The 20,664-nt window shown below is 46.0% G+C and overlaps 1 protein-coding gene across 4 annotated transcripts in view; it reads right to left on the bottom strand.

Moving 5' to 3' along the window:
* Positions 1-20,664, bottom strand: part of LOC116987597 (sodium channel protein type 4 subunit alpha-like) — a 368,780-nt gene that overhangs the window by 202,503 nt on the left and 145,613 nt on the right. For all 4 annotated transcript variants that reach the window (XM_033043769.1, XM_033043777.1, XM_033043758.1 and 1 more), the window contains 2 exons: positions 9,616-9,937; positions 4,722-4,840 (listed from right to left, as the gene is read on the bottom strand). In XM_033043769.1, coding sequence (XP_032899660.1) covers positions 4,722-4,840; positions 9,616-9,879 — 383 coding nt within the window. In that variant the 5' untranslated portion in view covers positions 9,880-9,937. The remainder of the gene's footprint in view (positions 1-4,721; positions 4,841-9,615; positions 9,938-20,664) is intronic.

The raw sequence follows: 20,664 nt of genomic DNA, 5'->3' as shown, positions 1-20,664 counted from the left end.
GGCTTCACAAACATCTTGTACAACTGTAACATCGCATCCCAACTTCTATACTCAATACCCTGACTGATGAAGGCTAATGTACCAAGGTGCTCACTCAGGTCAGACATCAAACGGTTCAGAGGTATATTTTAGTTTAGTTTAGTTTAGAGATACAGGCTCTTTGGCCCACCAAGTGAGTCCACGCCGACCAGCAATCACCTTATACACTATTCTTACGCTAGGGACAATTTATAATTTTTACTTAAGCCAAATAACCTTCAAACCTGTACGTCTTTGGAGCGAGGTTGAAACCGGAGCACCCGGAGGAAACCCACGAGATCACGGGGAGAACGCATTACACTCCGTACAATTCCGGTGCACCTGGAGACAACCCGAGTAGGTCACGGAGTGAACATACAAACTCCGTACAGAGAGCACCCGCAGTCTGGATCGGACCCGGGTCTCTGGCGCTGAAAGGCAGCAGCTCTACCGATGCGCCACCGTGCTGTTACGCACATTGTCAAGGAAGTTCCCCGCCAGCCAGCTCTCTCTCAAAGGCAGCACGGCCCTGACTGACAGCCTCTCAAGGTGACATGGAAACTCATGACAGGCACGAGGTGTGACGTGATTCAGGGAAGTCAGCGAGGTGTCAAAACCGTTTCCCCAGACACTCCCCTGCTGCATCACACTGCAACACGTCGCTGGGAAAAACACCTCCCCCCAACCCACTTTCAACATTCCCACACTCCCCTTCCCCACCCTCCTCCACTGGAGTTCAACTATTTAAAAAAGGCAGTAAACCAGCAGACTCACTGGGTCAGGCAGCATCTCTGGAGAACATGGATAGGTGACGTTTTGGGTCGAGACCCTTCTTCAGACATTTTACATTAAAAATTAGTCTCCGGTTGAGGAGGGTATGATGTTCAGAAGCTAATAAATCTGCTCTTAATGTTTAAGTCTTCCTACCGCATGAGAACCAAGAACATTGTCATTCAAAAGAGGCATAGATGAGAAGGAGGTGGTGTATATCAGACTAGAAGAGGCAGAGATGGTCAGAATCTTCCTCCCTTGTTGGAAGCAAGAGGGCACAGTAATCTCAGGATTACTCCCAGTAGCAGGAGCGAGTGAGGCGTGGAACAGGACGATGGTATGGATAAATGTGTGGCTAGGGTACTGATGCATGGGGGAAACGGATTCAGGTGTATGGATCTTTGGGTTCTCTTCCAGGGGAGGTGTGACCCGTACTAGAGGCAAGGGAGATCAATATAATGACTGGGAGATATCCTAGTGTTACTTGGGAGGGTTTAAACTAGTCTGGAGAGGGATGGGAACAAAGTGATAGTGTGGCAGATGGGGAAAGAGAGCCTGCTATTGATGTTAATGGAATATGTCCAGTAGAGAGATCAGGCAGGAGTAAGGCAGGGAGCGTGGAAGATCGCATGGACTGTACTGCATTGATTTTAATGCAAGGAGCTGGACAAGTAAAGCATGTCATAGTCATACAGTGAGGACACAGACCCTTCGGCCCAGTTTGCTCATGCCGACCAACGTGTCCCATCTACACTGGTCCCACCTGCCTGCATTTGGCCCTTATCCCTCTAAACCCGTCTTATCCATGTACCTGTCCAAATGTTTTTTAAAAGTTGTGATAGTACCTAACTCAACTACCTCCTCCGGCAGCTCGTTCTATATACCTACCACCCTTTGTGTAAAAGGTTGCCCCTCAGGTTCCTATTAAATCTTTCTCCCCTCACCTTAAACCTATGTCCTCGGTTCTTGAATCTCCTACTCTGGGTATAATGCTCTGTGTATTTACCCTATCTCTATAAGACCGCCCTCATCCTTCCGCGCTCCAAGGAATAAAGTCCTAGCCTGTTCATCCTCTCCCTATAGCTCAGGCCCTCGAGGGCCATGAAATGAAACTAAGTGCTGAGTAACTCAGCGGGTCTGGAGGACCTGGTTAAGTGATGTTTCCATGTTCTCCAGAGATGCTGCCGGACCCACTCAGTTACTCCAGCACTTTGTGGCCTTTGGGGTAAACCAGCATTTGCAGTTCCTTGTTTCAAGGTGAAGCATGGACTCAGTACATGGGACTGGGATGTTACAGCCATGGTTGGGAGAGGGGCAGGACTGACAGCTCAACTTTTGGGGATATAGATGCTTAAATGTGTGTAAGAATTGGAGGTGCGTGAGGACGCTGACCAGTCATCACCCTGTACACTAGCGCTATCCTATACACTAATTTTACTGAAGCCAATTAACCTACAAACCTGTTTAAGAAGGAACTGCAGATGCTGGAAAATCGAAGGTACACAAAAATGCTGGAGAAACTCAGCGGGTGCAGCAGCATCTATGGAGCGAAGAAAATAGGCAACATTTCGAGGCCGAAACCCTTCTTCAGACATTAGTCTGAAGAAGGGTTTCAGCCCGAAACGTTGCCTATTTCCTTGATGCTGCTGCACCCGCTGAGTTTCTCCAGCATTTTTGTGAACCTACAAACCTGCATGGCTTTGGAGTGTGGGAGGAAACCAGAGCATCCAGAGAAAATCCATGTGGTCCCAGGGAGAACGTTCAAACTCCATACAGACACACCCGTAGTCAGGATCAAACCCGGGTCCCTGGCGCTGTAAAGCAGCAGCTCTACTGCTGTACTACTGTGGTGCCCCTAACTGGTAAGGCCTCTGGGAGTGTTGTAGAGCAGAGAGACTGAGCTGTACAGGTACACGTTTTCCTGAAAGGCAGAGTGATGAAGAAGGCATTTGGCGCGCTTGTCTTCATCGGTAACGGTATTGAGTACAGGAGTTCCGACGTCATGTTACAGCTGTACAAGTCGTTGGTGAAACCATATTTGGGGTATTAGTTTAGTTTAGAGATACAGCATGGAAACAGGCCCCTATTCCCATTGAGTTAATGACGACCATTCAACACTGTTCACACTGGTCCTATGTTATCCCAGTTTCTCATCCCTACACATTAAGGGCAATTTACACCAGCCAATTACCTACAGATCCTACAAGCTACCATTGTGTGTAGTTCAGTTTACCCTGCTATGGGTGGCTCGAAAGGAGAGAGAAAAGATTCACCAGGATGTTACCAGGACTCGACAGTTTGAGTTATAAGGAGATAACTAAGGAGATAGCTGAGAGGCCACAGTTTAAGAATAAGGGGTATGCCATTTAGAACGGAAAAACATTTTCACACAGAGAGTTGTGAGTCTGTGGCAGAGTCTCTCTGCCTCAGAGGGCGGTGGATGCCGGTTCTCTGAATGGTTTCAAGAGAGAGCTAGACAGGGCTCTTAAAGATAGCGGAGTCAGGGGATATGGGGAGAAGGCAGGAATGGGGTATTGATTGTGGATGATCAGCCATGGTCACATTGAAGGGTGGTGCTGGCTCGAGGGGCCAAATGGCCTACTCCTGCACCTATTGTTTATTGAGAGGCTGAAATGGCTGGGACTGGTTTCCCTGGAGTGTAGGAGGCTGAGGGGTGATAAGAGACATAGACATGGTGAATGGTCACAGTTATGTTCTCAGGGTCGAAGAGTTGGTTTAATGTGAGAGGGGGATGATTTAAAATAGACCCAAAGGCAATTTCTTCGTGCAGAGGGCTGGCTGTACGTATGAGGAATGAGCTGCTCGAGGAAGCTGTGGAGAAAGGTCCTGGATGATTTGTTTTTTTTACTTTGAGGCACATCATTTTTTTTTAACCAACAATCTGATTGTCTAATCAATTAGGAGATTTATTTTTAATCAGTCAATCTTTGACGGGTTTTATTACAAATGGGTCTCTTTCTTTCATGTCCAATTGTAGATGGACTGAATTCTCTTGATGTTGGACTAGAGGAATGCTCTTGATCATGTTTCCAAGCTAATCAAACTCCAGCAGGCAATCTACTTTGGGCTAATTCTGCACCACCCATCAGTGTTCAAGCAAGGACATTATATTGACTGGCAATAATTAGAAAGTATTGAGCATGGCTGGTATCTGTCACTGAATCTCTGGAATTCTCTGCCACAGAAGGTAGTTGAGGCCAGTTCATTGGCTATATCTAAGAGGGAGTTAGATGTGGCCCTTGTGGCTAAATGGATCAGGGGGTATGGAGAGAAGGCAGGTACAGGATACTGAGTTGGATGATCAGCCATGATCATATTGAATGGCAGTGCAGGCTTGAAGGGCCGAATGGCCTACTCCTGCACCTATTTTCTATGTTTCTATGTTTCTATAGCAATGCAATTGACTCAAATACCTTGTGAAATGGCCCAGGACTTAGTTCGGGGGCTGGCTGTGGGCTTAGCAAGCAATGGCCAAATGCTAGTATGTGACCAAGGACATTAGCTGCCTTTGTACCTTGGGGATGTCCATCATGGTTTATGATACTTTGACTATTGCCTAAAGGTTATCTTGTGGAGAACCACCAGCCAACGTTGTCTCTCTTTTCAACATCTCCAAACTCTTTAAAGGGTTTGATTCCCCATTGGTATGGTGGCTTTTACAGATCACCTGTCTTCAGAGCTCCTGCCTTCTTTTGTTTCTCTTACGACCCATACCGCTTGGGTTATCACCTGTTGACGTAAAGCAGTTCGAGAGGGTTGTCACACGAAATATGCCGAGAGTGCTGGTAACCTCCATCTTCACGTCACCCTAAACATCAACGCATGAACCATTCCCGCTCAATCCAAAGACAGGGAGTAGGCTTTAATTAGATCAGCCTCACTTACTTACGATTACACCAGTGAAAGGATATGCATGTACTAAAACTTTAATAGCTATTCTTCTAACACGGTGAAAAGGAGTCAGCATGTATACCGCATCAGTGGCACTAAATCGGAAGATGGTCTTCCCTTTGTTGAGTACTATAAATGTCTGAAAGAGATGGACATTAAGGTAAACAAGCAACAGTGTAATTATCACAGAACACACAACAGCAGATCAGCAAATGTAAGTATCCCCCTTCATTGTTTAGTTCAGAGATTCAGCGTTCAGAAACAGGCCCTTTGGCCGACCGAGTTTCATGCTGACCATCGATCACCCATTCACACTAGTGCTTTCTTATCCCACATTCGCACTCCCTACACAATAGGGGCAATTTAGACTGGGCCAATTAACCTACAAACCCACACGTCTTTAGGATGTGGGGAGAAACCGGAGCACCCGGAGGAAAACCCATGGGGCCACAGGGAGAGCGTGTAAACTCCAAGCGGACAGCACCCGAGGTCAGGATTGAACCCAGATCTCCGGCTGTGTGAGGCAGTGCCTCTGCCAGCTGCGTCAATGTGCGGCCCATTGTGCGTCACCATGAAGGACGATACAACACTGTAAGATGCTGTGATACTGTAGCACAATATCTGGTGCTGTGAGATACTCTATGGCAGTGTATGGCACAGTAATACATGGTACACCAGTCTGAAATACTGTATGGCACAGTCAGCTGTGGGACATACCAGCGGTTACTTACAGAGGCCAATTAACCTACAAAGCCGCACATCTTTGGGATGTGGGAGGAAACCGGGAACACCCGGTGAAAACCCACACGGTCACAGGGAGAACGTGCAAACTCCACACAGACAACACACAAGGTTAGGAGTGATGTGGATCCTCGAGAGCCTGAGGGTCCCACACCACCGAGGTCAGGATTGAACCCGGGTCTCCGGCGCTGTGAGGTTGCAGCTCTACCAGCTGTGCCACTGTGCCACCCCTATAGTGATCCCAACGCAACCCATCCCTTTGCTCTTCCCCAAGTCCACCAACGATCTATCCAACACCTTCAATGACAAAAAGATGGTGGCGCCCTGGTTGGCTGCGGCTGCATTGACTCTCGTTAGGGATAGCGGTAAGTTTTCTAAGGTTCGGCTTCATAACTTGCAGCGGGCAGGCTGCAAGTTAACGTACGATCATGGGGCATTACTGAGATTTATATATATTTATTTTACAGAACCATGCACATGAGGCATTTTTATGGACGCACCTAGCACTTTTACTTTTACTATTTACCTGATTGGAGAGTCAAATGCAACGAAATTTCGTTCAAGGTGCACTGTGTTTAGGTGTATATCTGAATGACAATAAAGTTTTCATTCATTCATTCATTCATTCATTCATTCATTCATTCATTCATTCATTCATTCATTCATTCATACAGCCCCACTGCGGCTGTGTCAACCACCTTAAAGTCAAGGCAAGTCAGCCTTTCCTATGGTTCCCAACAGAGGTGAAGCTAATGCACTGCAGATAGTGTAGAGTGTTCCAGTTCTAATGTAAGAACTGCAGATTCAAAATCCAAATTAAAGAGGCTAAACAGAAGAGATGGTGGGTCAGAACGGCATGGATGTAGAGGTGTCTGCTCATTCTTTTAAACTTTAGCACCTTCTTTTGCAACCTGAGATGGGGACTAGAATTCAGTGATGAGTCAGTGGGCTTGGAGGGAATGCAGCAATGTAATTAAACACAGTTATTGTCAGCCTTGGAGTAAACACAAAACAGCTGAGTTCTTGCCAATGGTGAAATCTTTATCCAAATGTGTTTTCTTCAAATAAGGAAGGGAGCAACAATAACAGCTTACTGGTGAACATATCAAGCCAGCCAACAAAGAGCATTTGAGTTTAGTTTAGAGATAAAGCATGAAACTGGCCTTTCGGCACACCAACTCTGAGCCAACCAGCGATCCCGTACACTAATACTATCCTACACACACTAGGGACAATTTAGCCTACAAACCTGTACATCTTCGGAGTGCAGGAGGAAACCGAAGGTCACAGGGAAAACATAGAAACTCAGTGTAGACAAGCACCCGTAGTCAGGATTGAACCTGTGTTTCTGGCGCTGCAAGGCAGCAACTCTACCGCTGCGCCACCGGGCTGCCCCCAAAAGGATTCACCATGACATAACTGGTTATGATGTGGTTAGTAAAAAAATGGTGAAAGAATCAACTTGGTTCTATTCATCAAAATTAGTGAATTTTAAACATCCGATTTGTTGTGTCATTAAGCTGTTTTTAAAAAAAAGCTAAGCTTATTGGCTGCACATAGCGATAATGCAAATCCAAATGGAGATGATTGCATTTTTTTACCTTCAAGACCATCTGCAGGCTCCAGGTATGTAGATAACTAGTGATCTACTACCTATACAAAATTTACGCTATCCAACTATCTCCCATCCACTGCGATGCACAAAAGAAATAATATTGCTCTTATTGGGAGTCTCTGCTGTAGTTTCAACAGCGTGTTCAGTATTTTTTTTGATTAAATGATTGAAAAATATAGCCTGGAAACATCCCTTCGGTCCACCGAGTCCATGCCGGCCATCGATCACCAGTTCACACTAGTTCTATGTGATCCCAATTTTGCATCCACTTCAAGCTGGGAAAAATGGGAAGTGCAACGAGATCTGGGGGTCCTTCTTTATCAGTCACTGAAAGTAAGCATGCAGGTACAGCAGGCAGTGAAGAAAGCTAATGGCATGTTGGGCTTCATAACAAGAGGAGTTGAGTATAGGAGCAAAGAGGTCCTTCTGCAGTTATACAGGGCCCTAGTGAGACCACACCTGGAGTATTGTGTGCAATTTTGGTCTCCAAATTTGAGGAAGGACATTCTTGCTATTGAGGGAGTGCAACGCAGGTTCACAAGGTTAATTCCTGGGATAGCGGGACTGTCAAATGTTGATAGAATGGAGCAGCTGGGCTTGTATACTCTGGAATTTAGAAGGATGATAGGGAATCTTATTGAAACATATAAGATTATTAAGGGATTGGGCACGCTAGAGGCAGGAAACATGTTCCCGATGTTGAGGGAGTGCAGAACTAGGGGCCACAATTTAAATATATACGGTAGGCCATTTAGACCAGAGATGAGGAAAAGCTTTTTCACACAGAGAGTTGTGAATCTGTGGAATTATCTGCCTCAGAAGGCAGTGCAGGCCAATTCTCTGAATGCTTTAAAAAGAGACAGATAGAGCTCTCAAAGATAGCGGAGTCAGGGGATATGGTGAGAAGGCAAAAACGGGTACTGATTGTGGGTGATCAGCCATGATCACAGTGAATGGTGGTGCTGGTTCGAGGGGCTGAATGGCCTACTCCTGCACCTATTGTCTATTTTTTATTGTCTACACATTAGGGGCAATTTAAATACACCAATTAACCTACAAACCCGCACGTCTTTGGGATGTGGGTGGAAACTGGAGCACCATGTGGTCATGGGGAGAACATGCAAACACCACATAGAGAGCACCTGAGATTAGGTCAGTTTGGTGAAAGCATCATGTACTTGGTTAGATTTATCAGCTATGACTCTACCAGCTGCCACCCTGTTTCCTGCCGTTTATAGTGTCCACAAATAGATCCAGTGCATGATAGATTCTGTTGTAAAGTGAAATGATGTAAAATAGATTCTGCGCTAAAAAGGGGAATGCTAGAAAAAAATGATAGACTGGTGTAAAATAGGCTTTGTTTTGTAATGGACTGTTTTTATTTTGAGGAATAGATTAATACACAAAAGGACACAAAGTGCTGGAGTAACTCAGAGGGTCAGGCAGCATCTCTGGAGAACATGGATTGGTCAAGAACCTTCTTCGGACTGACTGGGGAGGGGGGGGGGGAGAAGAAAGGTAGACGAGGAGAGAGGCAGGGCAAAACATGACAGGTAATGGGTGGGCACTGGCGAGGGGGGGTGTTGATAGGCAGATGGTTGGAACAGCCAGAGGTACAAGCGCAAGATGTGAGACATAATTGAAGAGTTTAGAATTATGAAGGAGGAAAGTAGAGGGTGGGGTTTGGGGTGGGGCGGGGGGAAATAGGTGGGAGTCCAGTGGGGCATAGAGGTGGAGAGGGGGGGGGGGGTAGAGTAAGGGGGTGTATTGGGGAGAAAGTAGAGATGGAGATTAGTATGGGTGAAGAGATAGCAGAGAGTGAAGGATAGATCAGCCATGATTGAATGGCGGAGTTGACTCGATGGACCGAATGGCCTAATTCTGCTCCAATGACTTGTGAAAGGGGTGGGGGGGGGGGTTTAGAGGATACCCAGAATTGGAGAATTTAATGTTTACACTATTGGGTTGTAAGCTCTCCAAGCTCGCATGTGGCCTCTACCCGGGCAATGCAGGAGGACCAGGACAGAAAGGTCAGTGTGGGAATGGGAAGGGGAGTTAGCAATGGTTAGCAACCGGGAGAGTTGCTGATTCCATGCTGTATCTTTCAATCAATTCAAAAGCCAGTGGGCCTTGGAGGGCCAACCTGCTTGTTGTAAAGGCCCTGTCCCGCTTTCCCGAGTTACTCACAAACTCTCCCGAGTTTTCCCCTTGATTCAAACTCGGGGAATGTCGGGTAATGTCGGTAGCGAGCTTGTAGGAGGCTGTAGGAGTCCATAGATGTTTCGTAGCGGCTCGTAATGCCAGCCGTAGGAACTCGGGGCATCAGGTAAGTCGGGACTTTTTTTCAACATGTTGAAAAATGTCCACGAGTTAAAAAAATAGCCCCGAGTACCTAGGAACGGCTATTGCCATAATTCTCTGAGTTCGAATCAAGGGGAAAACTCGGGAGAGCTCGTGAGTAACTCGGGAAAGTGGGACAGGGCCTTAAATCCCAGCTGGCAGTGGCAGTAATCTGGGTACTCACTCCGCCTCCCTCTCTCTTGGCTCTGCCTGCCTACCTTCTTGTTGCTGTAGAAGGAGTCCAGGTCCTCCAATGGCTGACCAATGAGTTTTGATGGGACTTCGCCGTAGATGATGGGCAGCTGTTTGCCCGCCTCCAGGTCACAGTGTGGAGTGGGCTTTTCCTCCTCACTCTCCTCTTTGTGATCCTTCCTGGCGACGAGCGCTTGCTCCTCAGCGATCCGCCTCTCGATGGCAGCCAGGGACTCGCAAGTGAACCGACGCAGACAGTGAGGTCCTGACGGTACGAAGTGGAGTGCCATCTTTTCATCCTGCACCTCCTTGACGAGTCTTTACTCTTCAGCAATGGAAATGATTAACCTGCAGCAAAAGAAACAGAAGCTGGGCACAAAGGTTAACCCATCGCCGGAGGGCCGGGTCGAGTTCATTATTTTACCGAGTAGTGAAAGGCTTGGATAGAGAGGATGTTTCCACTAGTGGGAGATTCTAGGACCAGAGGCCATAACCTCTGAATAAAAGGATGTACCTTTAGATAGAAGATGAGAAGGATTTTTTTTTAGTCAGAGGATGATGAATCTGTGGAATTCATTGCCACAGAGGCCAAGTCAATGTATATTTAAAGTTGGAGATTGACAGATTCTTGATTAGTAAGGGGGTCATGGCTGATCTATCTTTCCCTCTCAACCCCATTCTCCTACCTTCTCCCCATAACCCCTGACACCTGTACTAATCAAGAATCTATCAATCTCCGTCTGGCAATCTGGCAATGAATTCACAGATTCACCACCCTCTGACTGAAGAAATTCCTTCTCATCACCTTTTTAAAGGTTCGTCCTTTCATTCTGAGGCTGTGCCGTCTGGTCCAAGACTCCCCCACTGGTGGAAACATCCTCTCCACACCCACTCTATCCGTACAGTAAGGGTCCCAACATGAAGCATCACTTATCCTTGTTTTCCAGAGATGCTGCCTGACCCGCTGAATTACTCCAACACTTTGTGTACTTACCTGTCCAAATGTATTTTAAATATTGTAAATGTATCCCCCTTTACAGCTTCCTCTGGCAGCTCGTTCTGTGTCCCCATTGCCCTCTGTGTGTAAAAAGTTGCCCCTCAGATTTCCTTTGGAAATTTCCCCTTTGAGTCTCACCCCCGACACTCGCTCTTCTCCCCTCTCCCATTTGGCAAGGGGTACAAAAGTATGAAAACGCAGACCTCTAGATTCAGGGACAATTTCTTCCCAGCTGTTATCAGGCAACTGAACCATCCTACAAACAACTAGAGAGCGGTCCTGAGCTACCTCATTGGAGACCCTCATACTATCTTTAATCGGACTTTGCTGGACTTTATCTTGAACTAAACGTTATACCCTTTGTCATCTATCTGTAAACTGTGTACAGCTTAATTGTAATGATGTACAGTCTTTTCGCTGGCAAGATAGCACGCAACAAAAACCTTTTCACTGTACCTCGATACACGTGACAATAATAAACTAAACTAATCTAAAACTAAACCAAAACTAAATCAAAACGAAACTAAATTAAACTTAGGGTGACACAGTGGTAACGTTGCTGCCTTCCAGTGCTAGAGTCCGGTTTGATCCTGACTATGAATGCTGTCTCTACAGAGTTTGCACATTCTCCCTGTGACCGCGTGGGCTTTCTCCAGTGCTCCTGTTTCCTCCCCAATCCAAAGACGTACAGATTTGTAGGTTATTTGCTTCAGTAAAATTGTAAATTGGCCTTAGTGTGTAGTATAGTGCTCGTGTGTATGGGGTGATCGCTGGTCGGCACGGGCTCGGTGAGCCCGTTATCCCATATCTGTACACTGTGGACGGCTTGATTGTAATCATCTATTGTCTTTCTGCTGACTGGATAGCATGCAACAAAAACGCTTTTCACTGTACCTCGGTACACATGACAATAAACTAACAAAACTAAGCAATTCTGCTGAATTTCTAACAATATCCCCTCACTCTGTGGAGTTTGCAGTGTGTTCCTTCCGCAATAACACAGCAAGGCTACTTAAAGAGGGAGACCCTAGTGGGAGAGTCTAGGAATAGAGGTCATAGCCTCACAATTAAAGGACACTCTTTTAGGAAGGAGATGAGGAGAAATCTATTTAGTCAGAGGGTGATGAATCTGTGGAATTCGTTGTCACAGAAGTTTGTGGAAGCCAAGTCAGTGGATATTTTTAAGGCATAGATAGATTCTTGATTAGTCAGAAGTTATAGGGAGAAGGCAGGAGAATGGGGTTAGGAGGGAGAGATAGATCAGCCATGATTGAATGGCGGAGTAAACTTGATGGGCGAATTGCCTTATTTTACTCCTATCACATGATCTTAAGATCAAGAGCAACTTCTCACGTCACCCCCGTGGACAAGGCAGGCTGGCACACCGCCACTTCTGCGTTCCCCATCAAGCCACATGTTCAGACCTGGAGATATATCTCCACTCCTCCACTCCTCCACTGTGGCTCAGTTGAAGCATCAGAGGTCCTTACCACACAGTGCCTTAGCCTGGACTATTGCAACTCACTTCTCCTTGGCATCAGCTCCACCTACATCAACCGACTCCAACTGGTCCAGAACGCAGCCGCCCGACTCATCACCCACACCAAATCCTGGCATCACATCACTCCAGTCCTCAAACAACTTCACTGGCTTCCCATCTCCCACCGGATCACCTACAAAATCCTGATCCTCACCTACAAACCCCTCCACCATCTGGCCCCCCCATATCTCACTGACCTCCTCTCCCCCCACCAACCCTCACGGTCCCTCAGATCCACATCAGCCGGTCTCCTCTCCATCCACAAGTCCAACCTCCGCAGTTTTGGGGACAGAGCCTTCTCCAGGGCAGCTCCCAGGCTCTGGAACTCCCTCCCCCAACTGATCCGCAATTCCGTGTCCCTCATCATCTTCCAGTCCCGCCTCAAGACCCATCTCTTCACCTCTGCCTATCCTTAGCCCCACGTCCCCCTCCCTTTTCATCTGTGCATTAATTGCCTCATATTGTGTTTTGAATTGTATTCTGTCTTTACTTTGTGTACTAGTCATGTCTCTACTATTTATTTCATTCCCCTTACATGTTTTTCCTCTACCTGCTAAATTTTTGTAAGGTGTCCTTGAGACTCTTGAAAGGCGCCCATAAATAAAATGTATTATCATTATTATTATTAGCCATCTAGAGCACGACAGGTCATTTAATTACACAGCACAGAAACAGGCCCTTCATCTCAACTCATTCAGGCCGACCAAAGTGCACTAAATGCTGTACCCTTTTCCCTTTATCAATGCACTGCGGACGGCTTGATTGTATTCATGTATAGTCATTTCTTTGACTAGATAGCACTCAAACAAAAGCTCTTCACTGTACCTCGATACACATGACAATAATAAACTAAACTATTCATTTGCCTGCATCTGGCCATATCCTGCTAAACTTTTACTATCCATGTTCCGGGCCCGAACATTTTTTAATAGGAGAAGGTAGGAGAATGTGTTCTGCCCACAATAGCAATAACTTGTTCAGTTGCAACATGGTAGAGACAGAGCCATACAGCACAGAAACAGGCTCCTCGGCCAACCAAGTATCTACTGGATTGGAGACCCTTTGACTATCTTTAATTGGACCTTACTGAACTTTATCTTGCACTAAGCATTATTCCCTTTACCATGTATCTGTACATTGCACATGGCTCAATTATAATCATGCATCGTCTTTCGCTGACTGGTTCGCACACGACAAAAACTTTTCTCTGTACCTCAGTACACGTGACAATAAACTAAACTCAGGCAGAACTTCATTTAAACAATTTATTATCCAATAGGTAGATGCAGATAGACAGGGTGGTGAAGAAGGTAGCATTTGGCACACTTGCCTTCATCAGTCAAGGCATTGAGTACAGGATTATGCTGCAACTGTACAAGATGGTGCTGAGACCATATTTGGAATACTGTGTAAAGTTCTGGTCACCTCGCAGTGGAAGGATGTAATTAAGCAGTAAAGTTTGACAAGGACTGGAAGGCTTGAGTTTTAAGGAGAGGCTATATTGTGTGGGACTACTTTCTCTGGAGTTTAGCAGGCTGAAGGTTGAGGTACGTATAAAAGTGATCCAAGATCCCAAGGTGCCCAAGCCAGGTGACTCTTTGCGTGCTGGTCACAGAAGTGGATCTGCAATCATGCATTTCAATCGCTCCACTCTTTTAAATCCCTACTCCAACAGCAGCATGTATTTGTACACTGTGGATGGCTCGATAGTAATCATGTATTGTCTTCCCACTGACTGGTTAGCTCGCAACATCTAGAGTATTGTGTACAGTTTTGGTCTCCTAATTTGAGGAAGGACATCCTTGTGATTGAGGCAGTGCAGCGTAGGCTCACGAGATTAATCCCTGGGATGGCGGGACTGTCATATGAGGAAAGATTGAAAAGACCAGTAGGCTTGTATTCACTGGAGTTTAGAAGGATGAGGGGGATCTTATAGAAACATATAAAATTATAAAAGGACTGGACAAGCTAGATGCAGGAAAAATGTTCCCAATGTTGGGCGAGTCCAGAACCAGGGGCCACAGTCTTAGAATAAAGGGGAGGTCGTTTAAGACTGAGGTGAGAAAAAACTTTTTCACCCAGAGAGTTGTGAATTTATGGAATTCCCTGCCACAGAGGGCAGTGGAGGCCAAGTCACTGGATGGACTTAAGAGAGAATTAGATAGAGCTCTAGGGACTAGTGGAGTCAAGGGATATGGGGAGAAGGCAGGCACGGGTTATTGATAGGGGACGGTCAGCCATGATCACAATGAATGGCGGTGCTGGCTCGAAGGGCCGAATGGCCTCCTCCTGCACCTATTTCCTATGTTTCTATGTTTCTATGCAACAAAAGCTTTCCACTGTAACTAAACTCAACTCAAATATAATCAGGAGGGGTGAAAATGTGGTTAATAGATGCAGTCTTTTTCCCAGGGTAGGGGAGTCTAAAACTAGAGGGTACATGTTAGTTGAAGTATTAATTTCAGTTTTGATCACCCTGCTCTAGGAAAGACGCCATTAAGCTGGCAAGTGTGCAGAGAAGATTCACAAGGATGTTGCCAGAATTCAAGGGCCTGAGCTATAGCGTTGGGCTGGCTAAGACTTCATTGCTTGGAGTGCAGGAGATCTTCTGGGGATGTATCAGATCATGAAGGTGAATTGATAAGATGCAATCACAGTCTTTTTCCCAGGGTAGGGGAATCAAGAACCAGAAGGTGTAGGTTTAAATTGAGAAGGGAAAGATTTAAAAAGGGCCTGAGGGGCAACATTTTCACACAGATTATCACGAGTGTACGGAACGAGCTGCCAGAGGAAGCTGTAGAGGATGGTACAATTACAATGCTAAATAGACATGAGGACAAATACATGGATAGTAAATGTTCAGAGGCATGTGGGCCAAATTTGGACAAGGTCATCTTGGCCAGCATGAACAAATTGGCTGAAGAGCCTTTTTCCATGCTGGGTAATGTTATAACTTTATAAAGAACAAGGCACTGCAGATAGACACAAAGTGCTGGGGTCAGACAGCATCTCTGGAGAAAATGGATGGATGATGGTTTGGGTTGGGACCCTTCTTCAAAACAGAATTGCAGATGCTGATTTACAAAGAAAGACAAAGATTGCTGGAGTAACTCAGCAGGTTGGACGAACATGTATGTGATGTTTTCGGTGGGGACCCTTCTTCAGACTGTGGTGAGGTGGGGGGGGGGGGGGGAAGCTGGGATAGAGGAGGGGCAGGACAAAGTCTGGCAAGTGATAGGTTGATGCAGATGAGGAGGGATTTCGAAAGGCAGAAGGTTGGACAGAGATGAAAAGAGAAATGTTTTGAGATAAGGATGGAACAAGAGCAAATAGTGACGCCAGAGGAAAGAATATCGGCATTCATCATGAAGGTCAATTGGATTAGGAAGGGCGTTAAAGGTTACGGAGAGAAGGCAGGAGAATGGGGTTGAAAAGGAAAAATAGATCACCCACAACTGTTTATAGCTTAGAGATAAAGCACGGAAACTGGCCACTCGTCACACTGAGTCCACGCCGATCAGTTATCCCTGTACTCTAGCGCTAATCCTGCTCTTATGTCTTACGGCCTTACAGATGTGAGTCCAGGTGGCAGAACATGAGGTGCTGTTCCTCCAGTTTGCCTCACTCTGGCAATGGAGGAGGCCCAGGACAGAAAGGTCAGTGTGGGAATGGGGAGCAGAGTTAAGGTGGTTAAAATGACAAGGCACAACTCTCTATCTGAAGGAGGCAAGCTGCTGTCAGAGCCAAACTAAGCATTGCAGCTCACCCCTTCAGCGTCATTTTGCCACTTAACCTTGGCACAGAATCCTTAAACAAGGATCGATTTGTGTTTCAAGAATCCCAGGCAGTGTCAGATAAGATAATGAATGTGTCACACTCTTTGCCCTGCTGGAAGCTGACTTCTTTCTTGAGAACTTTTAAATGGATGTAATTTCTGGCAACTCTTTGATTATCTGTTTCATGTTGTGGCTATTGATAATGCATCATAATAGATTGTTGCTCACACTATTAATGATATTGATTAACGCTGAGAACCATAAACATTAGGACAAGCTGATCACCAATGCTCACAATGATCTAACTGGAGCAGCTTTTGTAGGGCACGCCAGGTCATGAGGCAGGTCATCCACACATTTCCCGGCACTCTTGGCTCCAGAGCCTTGCCGGATTATCCATTTTGCTGGACCGACAGAGGTCAAGGCCTCCGAGAGGAGTCCAACAGCATGGGATTGGTTCGCCTTGGCTGCCAGGAGGCCGAGACACTGGCCCGCGAAGCCGGCCTCAGGAGCCACGGCAGTATGGGGCAAATTCGACACGCCGATCGGAAGTCTGGCCGCGGAAGTCCCAATGAGGTCGAGAACAGCCGCCTCGCACGGCTTGGGAGTCACATTTTCGGGGGGACCTCGCGTGGGGGGGGGATTTCAAGAACGCTCTCGTTATTTAATCTGAATTGAAGGGGTTGCTGGACCACGAGTTGCCAGAAAATCAGTGGTGGAGCTGGAACTACTTCCATTTAGGAAGTAGTGACATCTGTAGCAGCAGCATGGTGTGAGTTGGAACTAAGAGGGAAATGTGCTTCTTTCTACAGGGTGGCAACCATTCGAAACTTGGTTCACGGCACGCCGGTAAATCTGATCAGGCCCTCGAGCCCTGGCATCATCCCCCTAAATCTTCCCTGCACTATTTCCAGCTTCCAGCTTAAATCTTTCCCATGGCATGGTGACCAAAACCTTAAATTCTGGCATCTTGGTCAGCCTGGGCAAGTTGGGCTGAAGGGCCTGTTTCTCTGCTCTATGTCTCCATGGCACAGGGGCACAGCAGTTAGCACCCCAGCCTCCCAACTCCAGCGGCCCTGGTTCAATCCTAACCTCAGGTGCTCTCTGTGCGGAGTTTGCACGCTCTTCCTCTGTGTGGTTGCATAGTTTCTTCTGGGGACTCTGGTTTCCTCCGCTTGTCAAAGACCTGTGAGTAGGGTAATTGGCTGTTTCAATTTATTAAAGTGGTCAAGTGATAAAGGAATCAAAGGGCCGGTCTGAAGGAGTGGAGGGCCACGATCTGTAGAGGGAGCCGCCGAGCTCGTCCCCTGAGGATCGGAGAACTGGAGAGGAGCGTGGAGGATCCGGTGACGGAGCTGGTGAGAGCAATGGCCCGTAAGAGAGTGAACTGCAGTCTTACCTTCCGTGCCCACATGGTCGACTGAGGGAGGCACCCTCGGGGCACAAATGCTGAAGGTGGAGACGTATGCGCGGACCGGACTGGACTTTGAGAACAATAGACAATAGACAATAGGTGCAGGAGTAGGCCATTCGGCCCTTCTAGCCAGCACCGCCATTCAATGTGATCATGGCTGATCATCCCCAATCAGTACCACATTCCTGCCTTCTCTCCATATCCCCTGACTCTGCTATCTTTAAGAGCCCTATCTAGCTCTCTCTTGAAAGTATCCAGAGAACCAGCCTCCACCACCCTCTGAGGCAGAGAATTCCACAGACTCACAACTATCTGTGTGAAAAAGTGTTTCCTCATCTCCGTTCTGAATGGCTTACCCCTTATTCTTAAACAGTGGCCCATGATTCTAGACTCCCCCAACATCGGAAACATGTTTCCTGCCTCTATTGTGTCCAAACCCTTAATAATTTTATATGTTTGAATAAGATGCCCTCTCATCCTTCTAAACTCCAGAGTATACAAGCCCAGCCGCTCCATTCTCTCAGTATATGACAGTCCGCCATCCTGGGAATTAACCTTGTAAACCTACGCTGCACTCCCTCAATAGCAATAATGTCCTTCCTCAAATTAGGGGACCAAAACTGTGCCCCTTCTTATGCTGACTCAGTGGACTATTTCTATGTACTTTGTACTGATCGGGGATTGTGCTTATGCAAGGCAAGAATGGTAAGAATGTCAGGTTAGATTGTCATTGTTCTATCTGGGACCCATGGCAATAAAACGCTCTTGACTTTTGATAGAGTCTGTGTACTAACGGAGCCAACCTGATGTTGCTGTTATGGGCAAAGTATATGGGACAAAGAGACAGCTCTTAATAATTTTAAGTTGCCAAGTAAATCACTTAATTCGTGAAGATGTGCAAGAGAATATTGAAGATTTGTGTTTTGGTACATCTCACCATTATTCATCCAATAAAGACTAGGGATGAGATGACAAAGAGATTTTATGGAATTGAAGATAGACACAAAATGCTGGAGTAACTCAGCGGGACAGGCAGCATCTCTGGAGAGAAGGAATGGGTGACATTTCGGGTCAAGGCTCTTCTTCAGACTGAGAATCAGGGCAGAGGGAGACAGAGAGTTACTCCAGCATTTTGTGTCTAACTTTGGTGCAAACCAGCATCTGCAGCTCCTTCCGACACATTTTGTTGCATTGTGTCAGGAAGTGACACCTTCAAGTTCAGATGTGAATACGATGGTAATGACACATATTCCATTGAGAAGATCCACAAAGAAAGCCACAGATGGCCAAAATCAGTAAGAATGTGAAAATGTGAATCACTCTCCTCAATAGAGGAAGGCAGTGTAGTCTATGTAAATGGATGACATACAGTGTAGGATGATGAGCTCATGCGTATACCGTGGACAGAGGGAGTTGCAGTGCATAGACTAGTTGCATTTGTCTTCCGAGTTCTCCATGTTCATTCATGCTTCTGAACAATTCTTACATGTCTTGCAGTTAGTGTAGCTAGACACATGCATTATTGCATGAAATGTCGCCTATTCATGTTGTCCAAAGATATTGCCTGACCCGCTGAGTTTCTCCAGCACTTTGTCTATTTTTATAAACACTGATAGGAGACATTTCAGGTATGAACCCTGAGAGTGATAGCCATACAGCATGGAAACAGGCCCTTTGGCCAAACTTGCCAATGCCAACCAACATGCACCATCCACCCTAGTCCCACCTGCCTGTATTTGGCCCTCTAAACCTGTTGTATCCATGTAAAACTGACATCTACAGTTCCTTATTTCTATACTGTCCGTACCTTCAGTTTATCCCCTTCATTTCTGTTTATATACTAATGAGTAGTGCTTATATTGACTGGGAGTACCAACACCTCTAAACAGTTAAAATCTAGACTTCCAACTTTTCAAGAACTAGAATTTTTGATTTTTAAACGGGTTGATTTTATTCTTTTTAGTTATGTTTATTAAATTAGAAGATGATTGGTCATAAATTCAAACATGATATGGGGGGTATATTGGTGGAAAATAAGTCGAAGGACGTAGCTTGATTTGAATTGATTGGTTTACCGGAACCGATTTGTTTCCCAAAAACAGCACTGCAAGCAAGCAAGCAGTTCCAAACGCTTTCTGGTTCCAATCTTTAATTTGCCAAGCTTTGTACCGAGGTACAGTGAAAAGCTTTTTGTTGCGTGACTACACATAGTTACAATATTGCCGTCCAATTGAGGTTCCAAGCATACTGAGAGGGGCATATGATGTGAGTGGAAATAATTTTTTTGTTCTGTTCCTGGTGCATACGACAGTTAAACACTATAAACTCTTGTTATTCGAGAATTTCTTGGGGTCACGAGGAAGCAAAAGATAAACGGTTTAAGTCTTTCTCTGTCCCTCCCTCACCAAGTTCCTCCCACCTTTTCTGTGCCTCTTATGTAGAATGTTAGAACCATGGACTGCATTATAGGGAGGACATTTTCATGTTCATAAGTCATAGGAGCAGAATTAGGCCATTCGGCCCATCGAGTCTACTCCGTCATTCTATCATGGCTGATCTATTTTTCCCTCTTAACCCCATTATCCTGCCTTCTTCCCGTAACCTTTGATGCCCTTACTAATCAAAAACCTGTCAGCCTCGCTTTAAAAATACCCAATGACCTGGCCTCCACTGCCTTCAGTGGCAACGAATTCCACAGATTCACCACCCTCTGACTAAAGAAATTCCTCCTCATCTCATTTCTAAAGGAACGTCCTTTTATTCCGAGGCTGTGCCTTTTGTTCCTACACCCACTACTGGAAACATCTTTTCCACATCTACTCTATCCAGGCCTTTCACTATTTGATAAGTTTCAATAAGGTCCCTCATCATCCTAAACTATAGCGAGTACGAACCAGTGCAGTCAAATGCTCAATGGCAATTTTTGCCTCTTGTTTCCATTCTGGCTAATAGTCTATCCCACATTCAACCCACTGAGTCTATGCCAACTCACAGGCCAACCCCACTAATTCCACTCCACTTTATTTGTTTGTAAGATTTGATCTCTTGCATGACCATTAACTCTCCCCCTAATTCCCTTAACACACCGACCCATGCTAATTAACTCACCAACCCACACATGTCTGGGACTGGGAGGAAACCGGAGCACCCAGAGGAAATCTACAGGGTCGTAGGGAGAATGTGCAGGCTCCACAAGGACAAATCCAGAGTTCAAGGTTCAACCTTGGTCGCTGTAGTTAAGTTAATGTTCCTCTGTTACTGAGAAGGTTCCCGTTTATCTCAATGAGCAGGCTCATCTCCATGAAGAGATGCATCTCCATGAAGAGATACTTCTCCATGAAGAGATAC

The sequence above is a fragment of the Amblyraja radiata genome, chromosome 2, assembly GCF_010909765.2.
Source record: "Amblyraja radiata isolate CabotCenter1 chromosome 2, sAmbRad1.1.pri, whole genome shotgun sequence".
Lineage (NCBI taxonomy): Eukaryota > Metazoa > Chordata > Chondrichthyes > Rajiformes > Rajidae > Amblyraja > Amblyraja radiata.
Note: the sequence above shows the minus strand (reverse complement) of the source record. Positions and strands in the feature narration are given on the sequence as shown.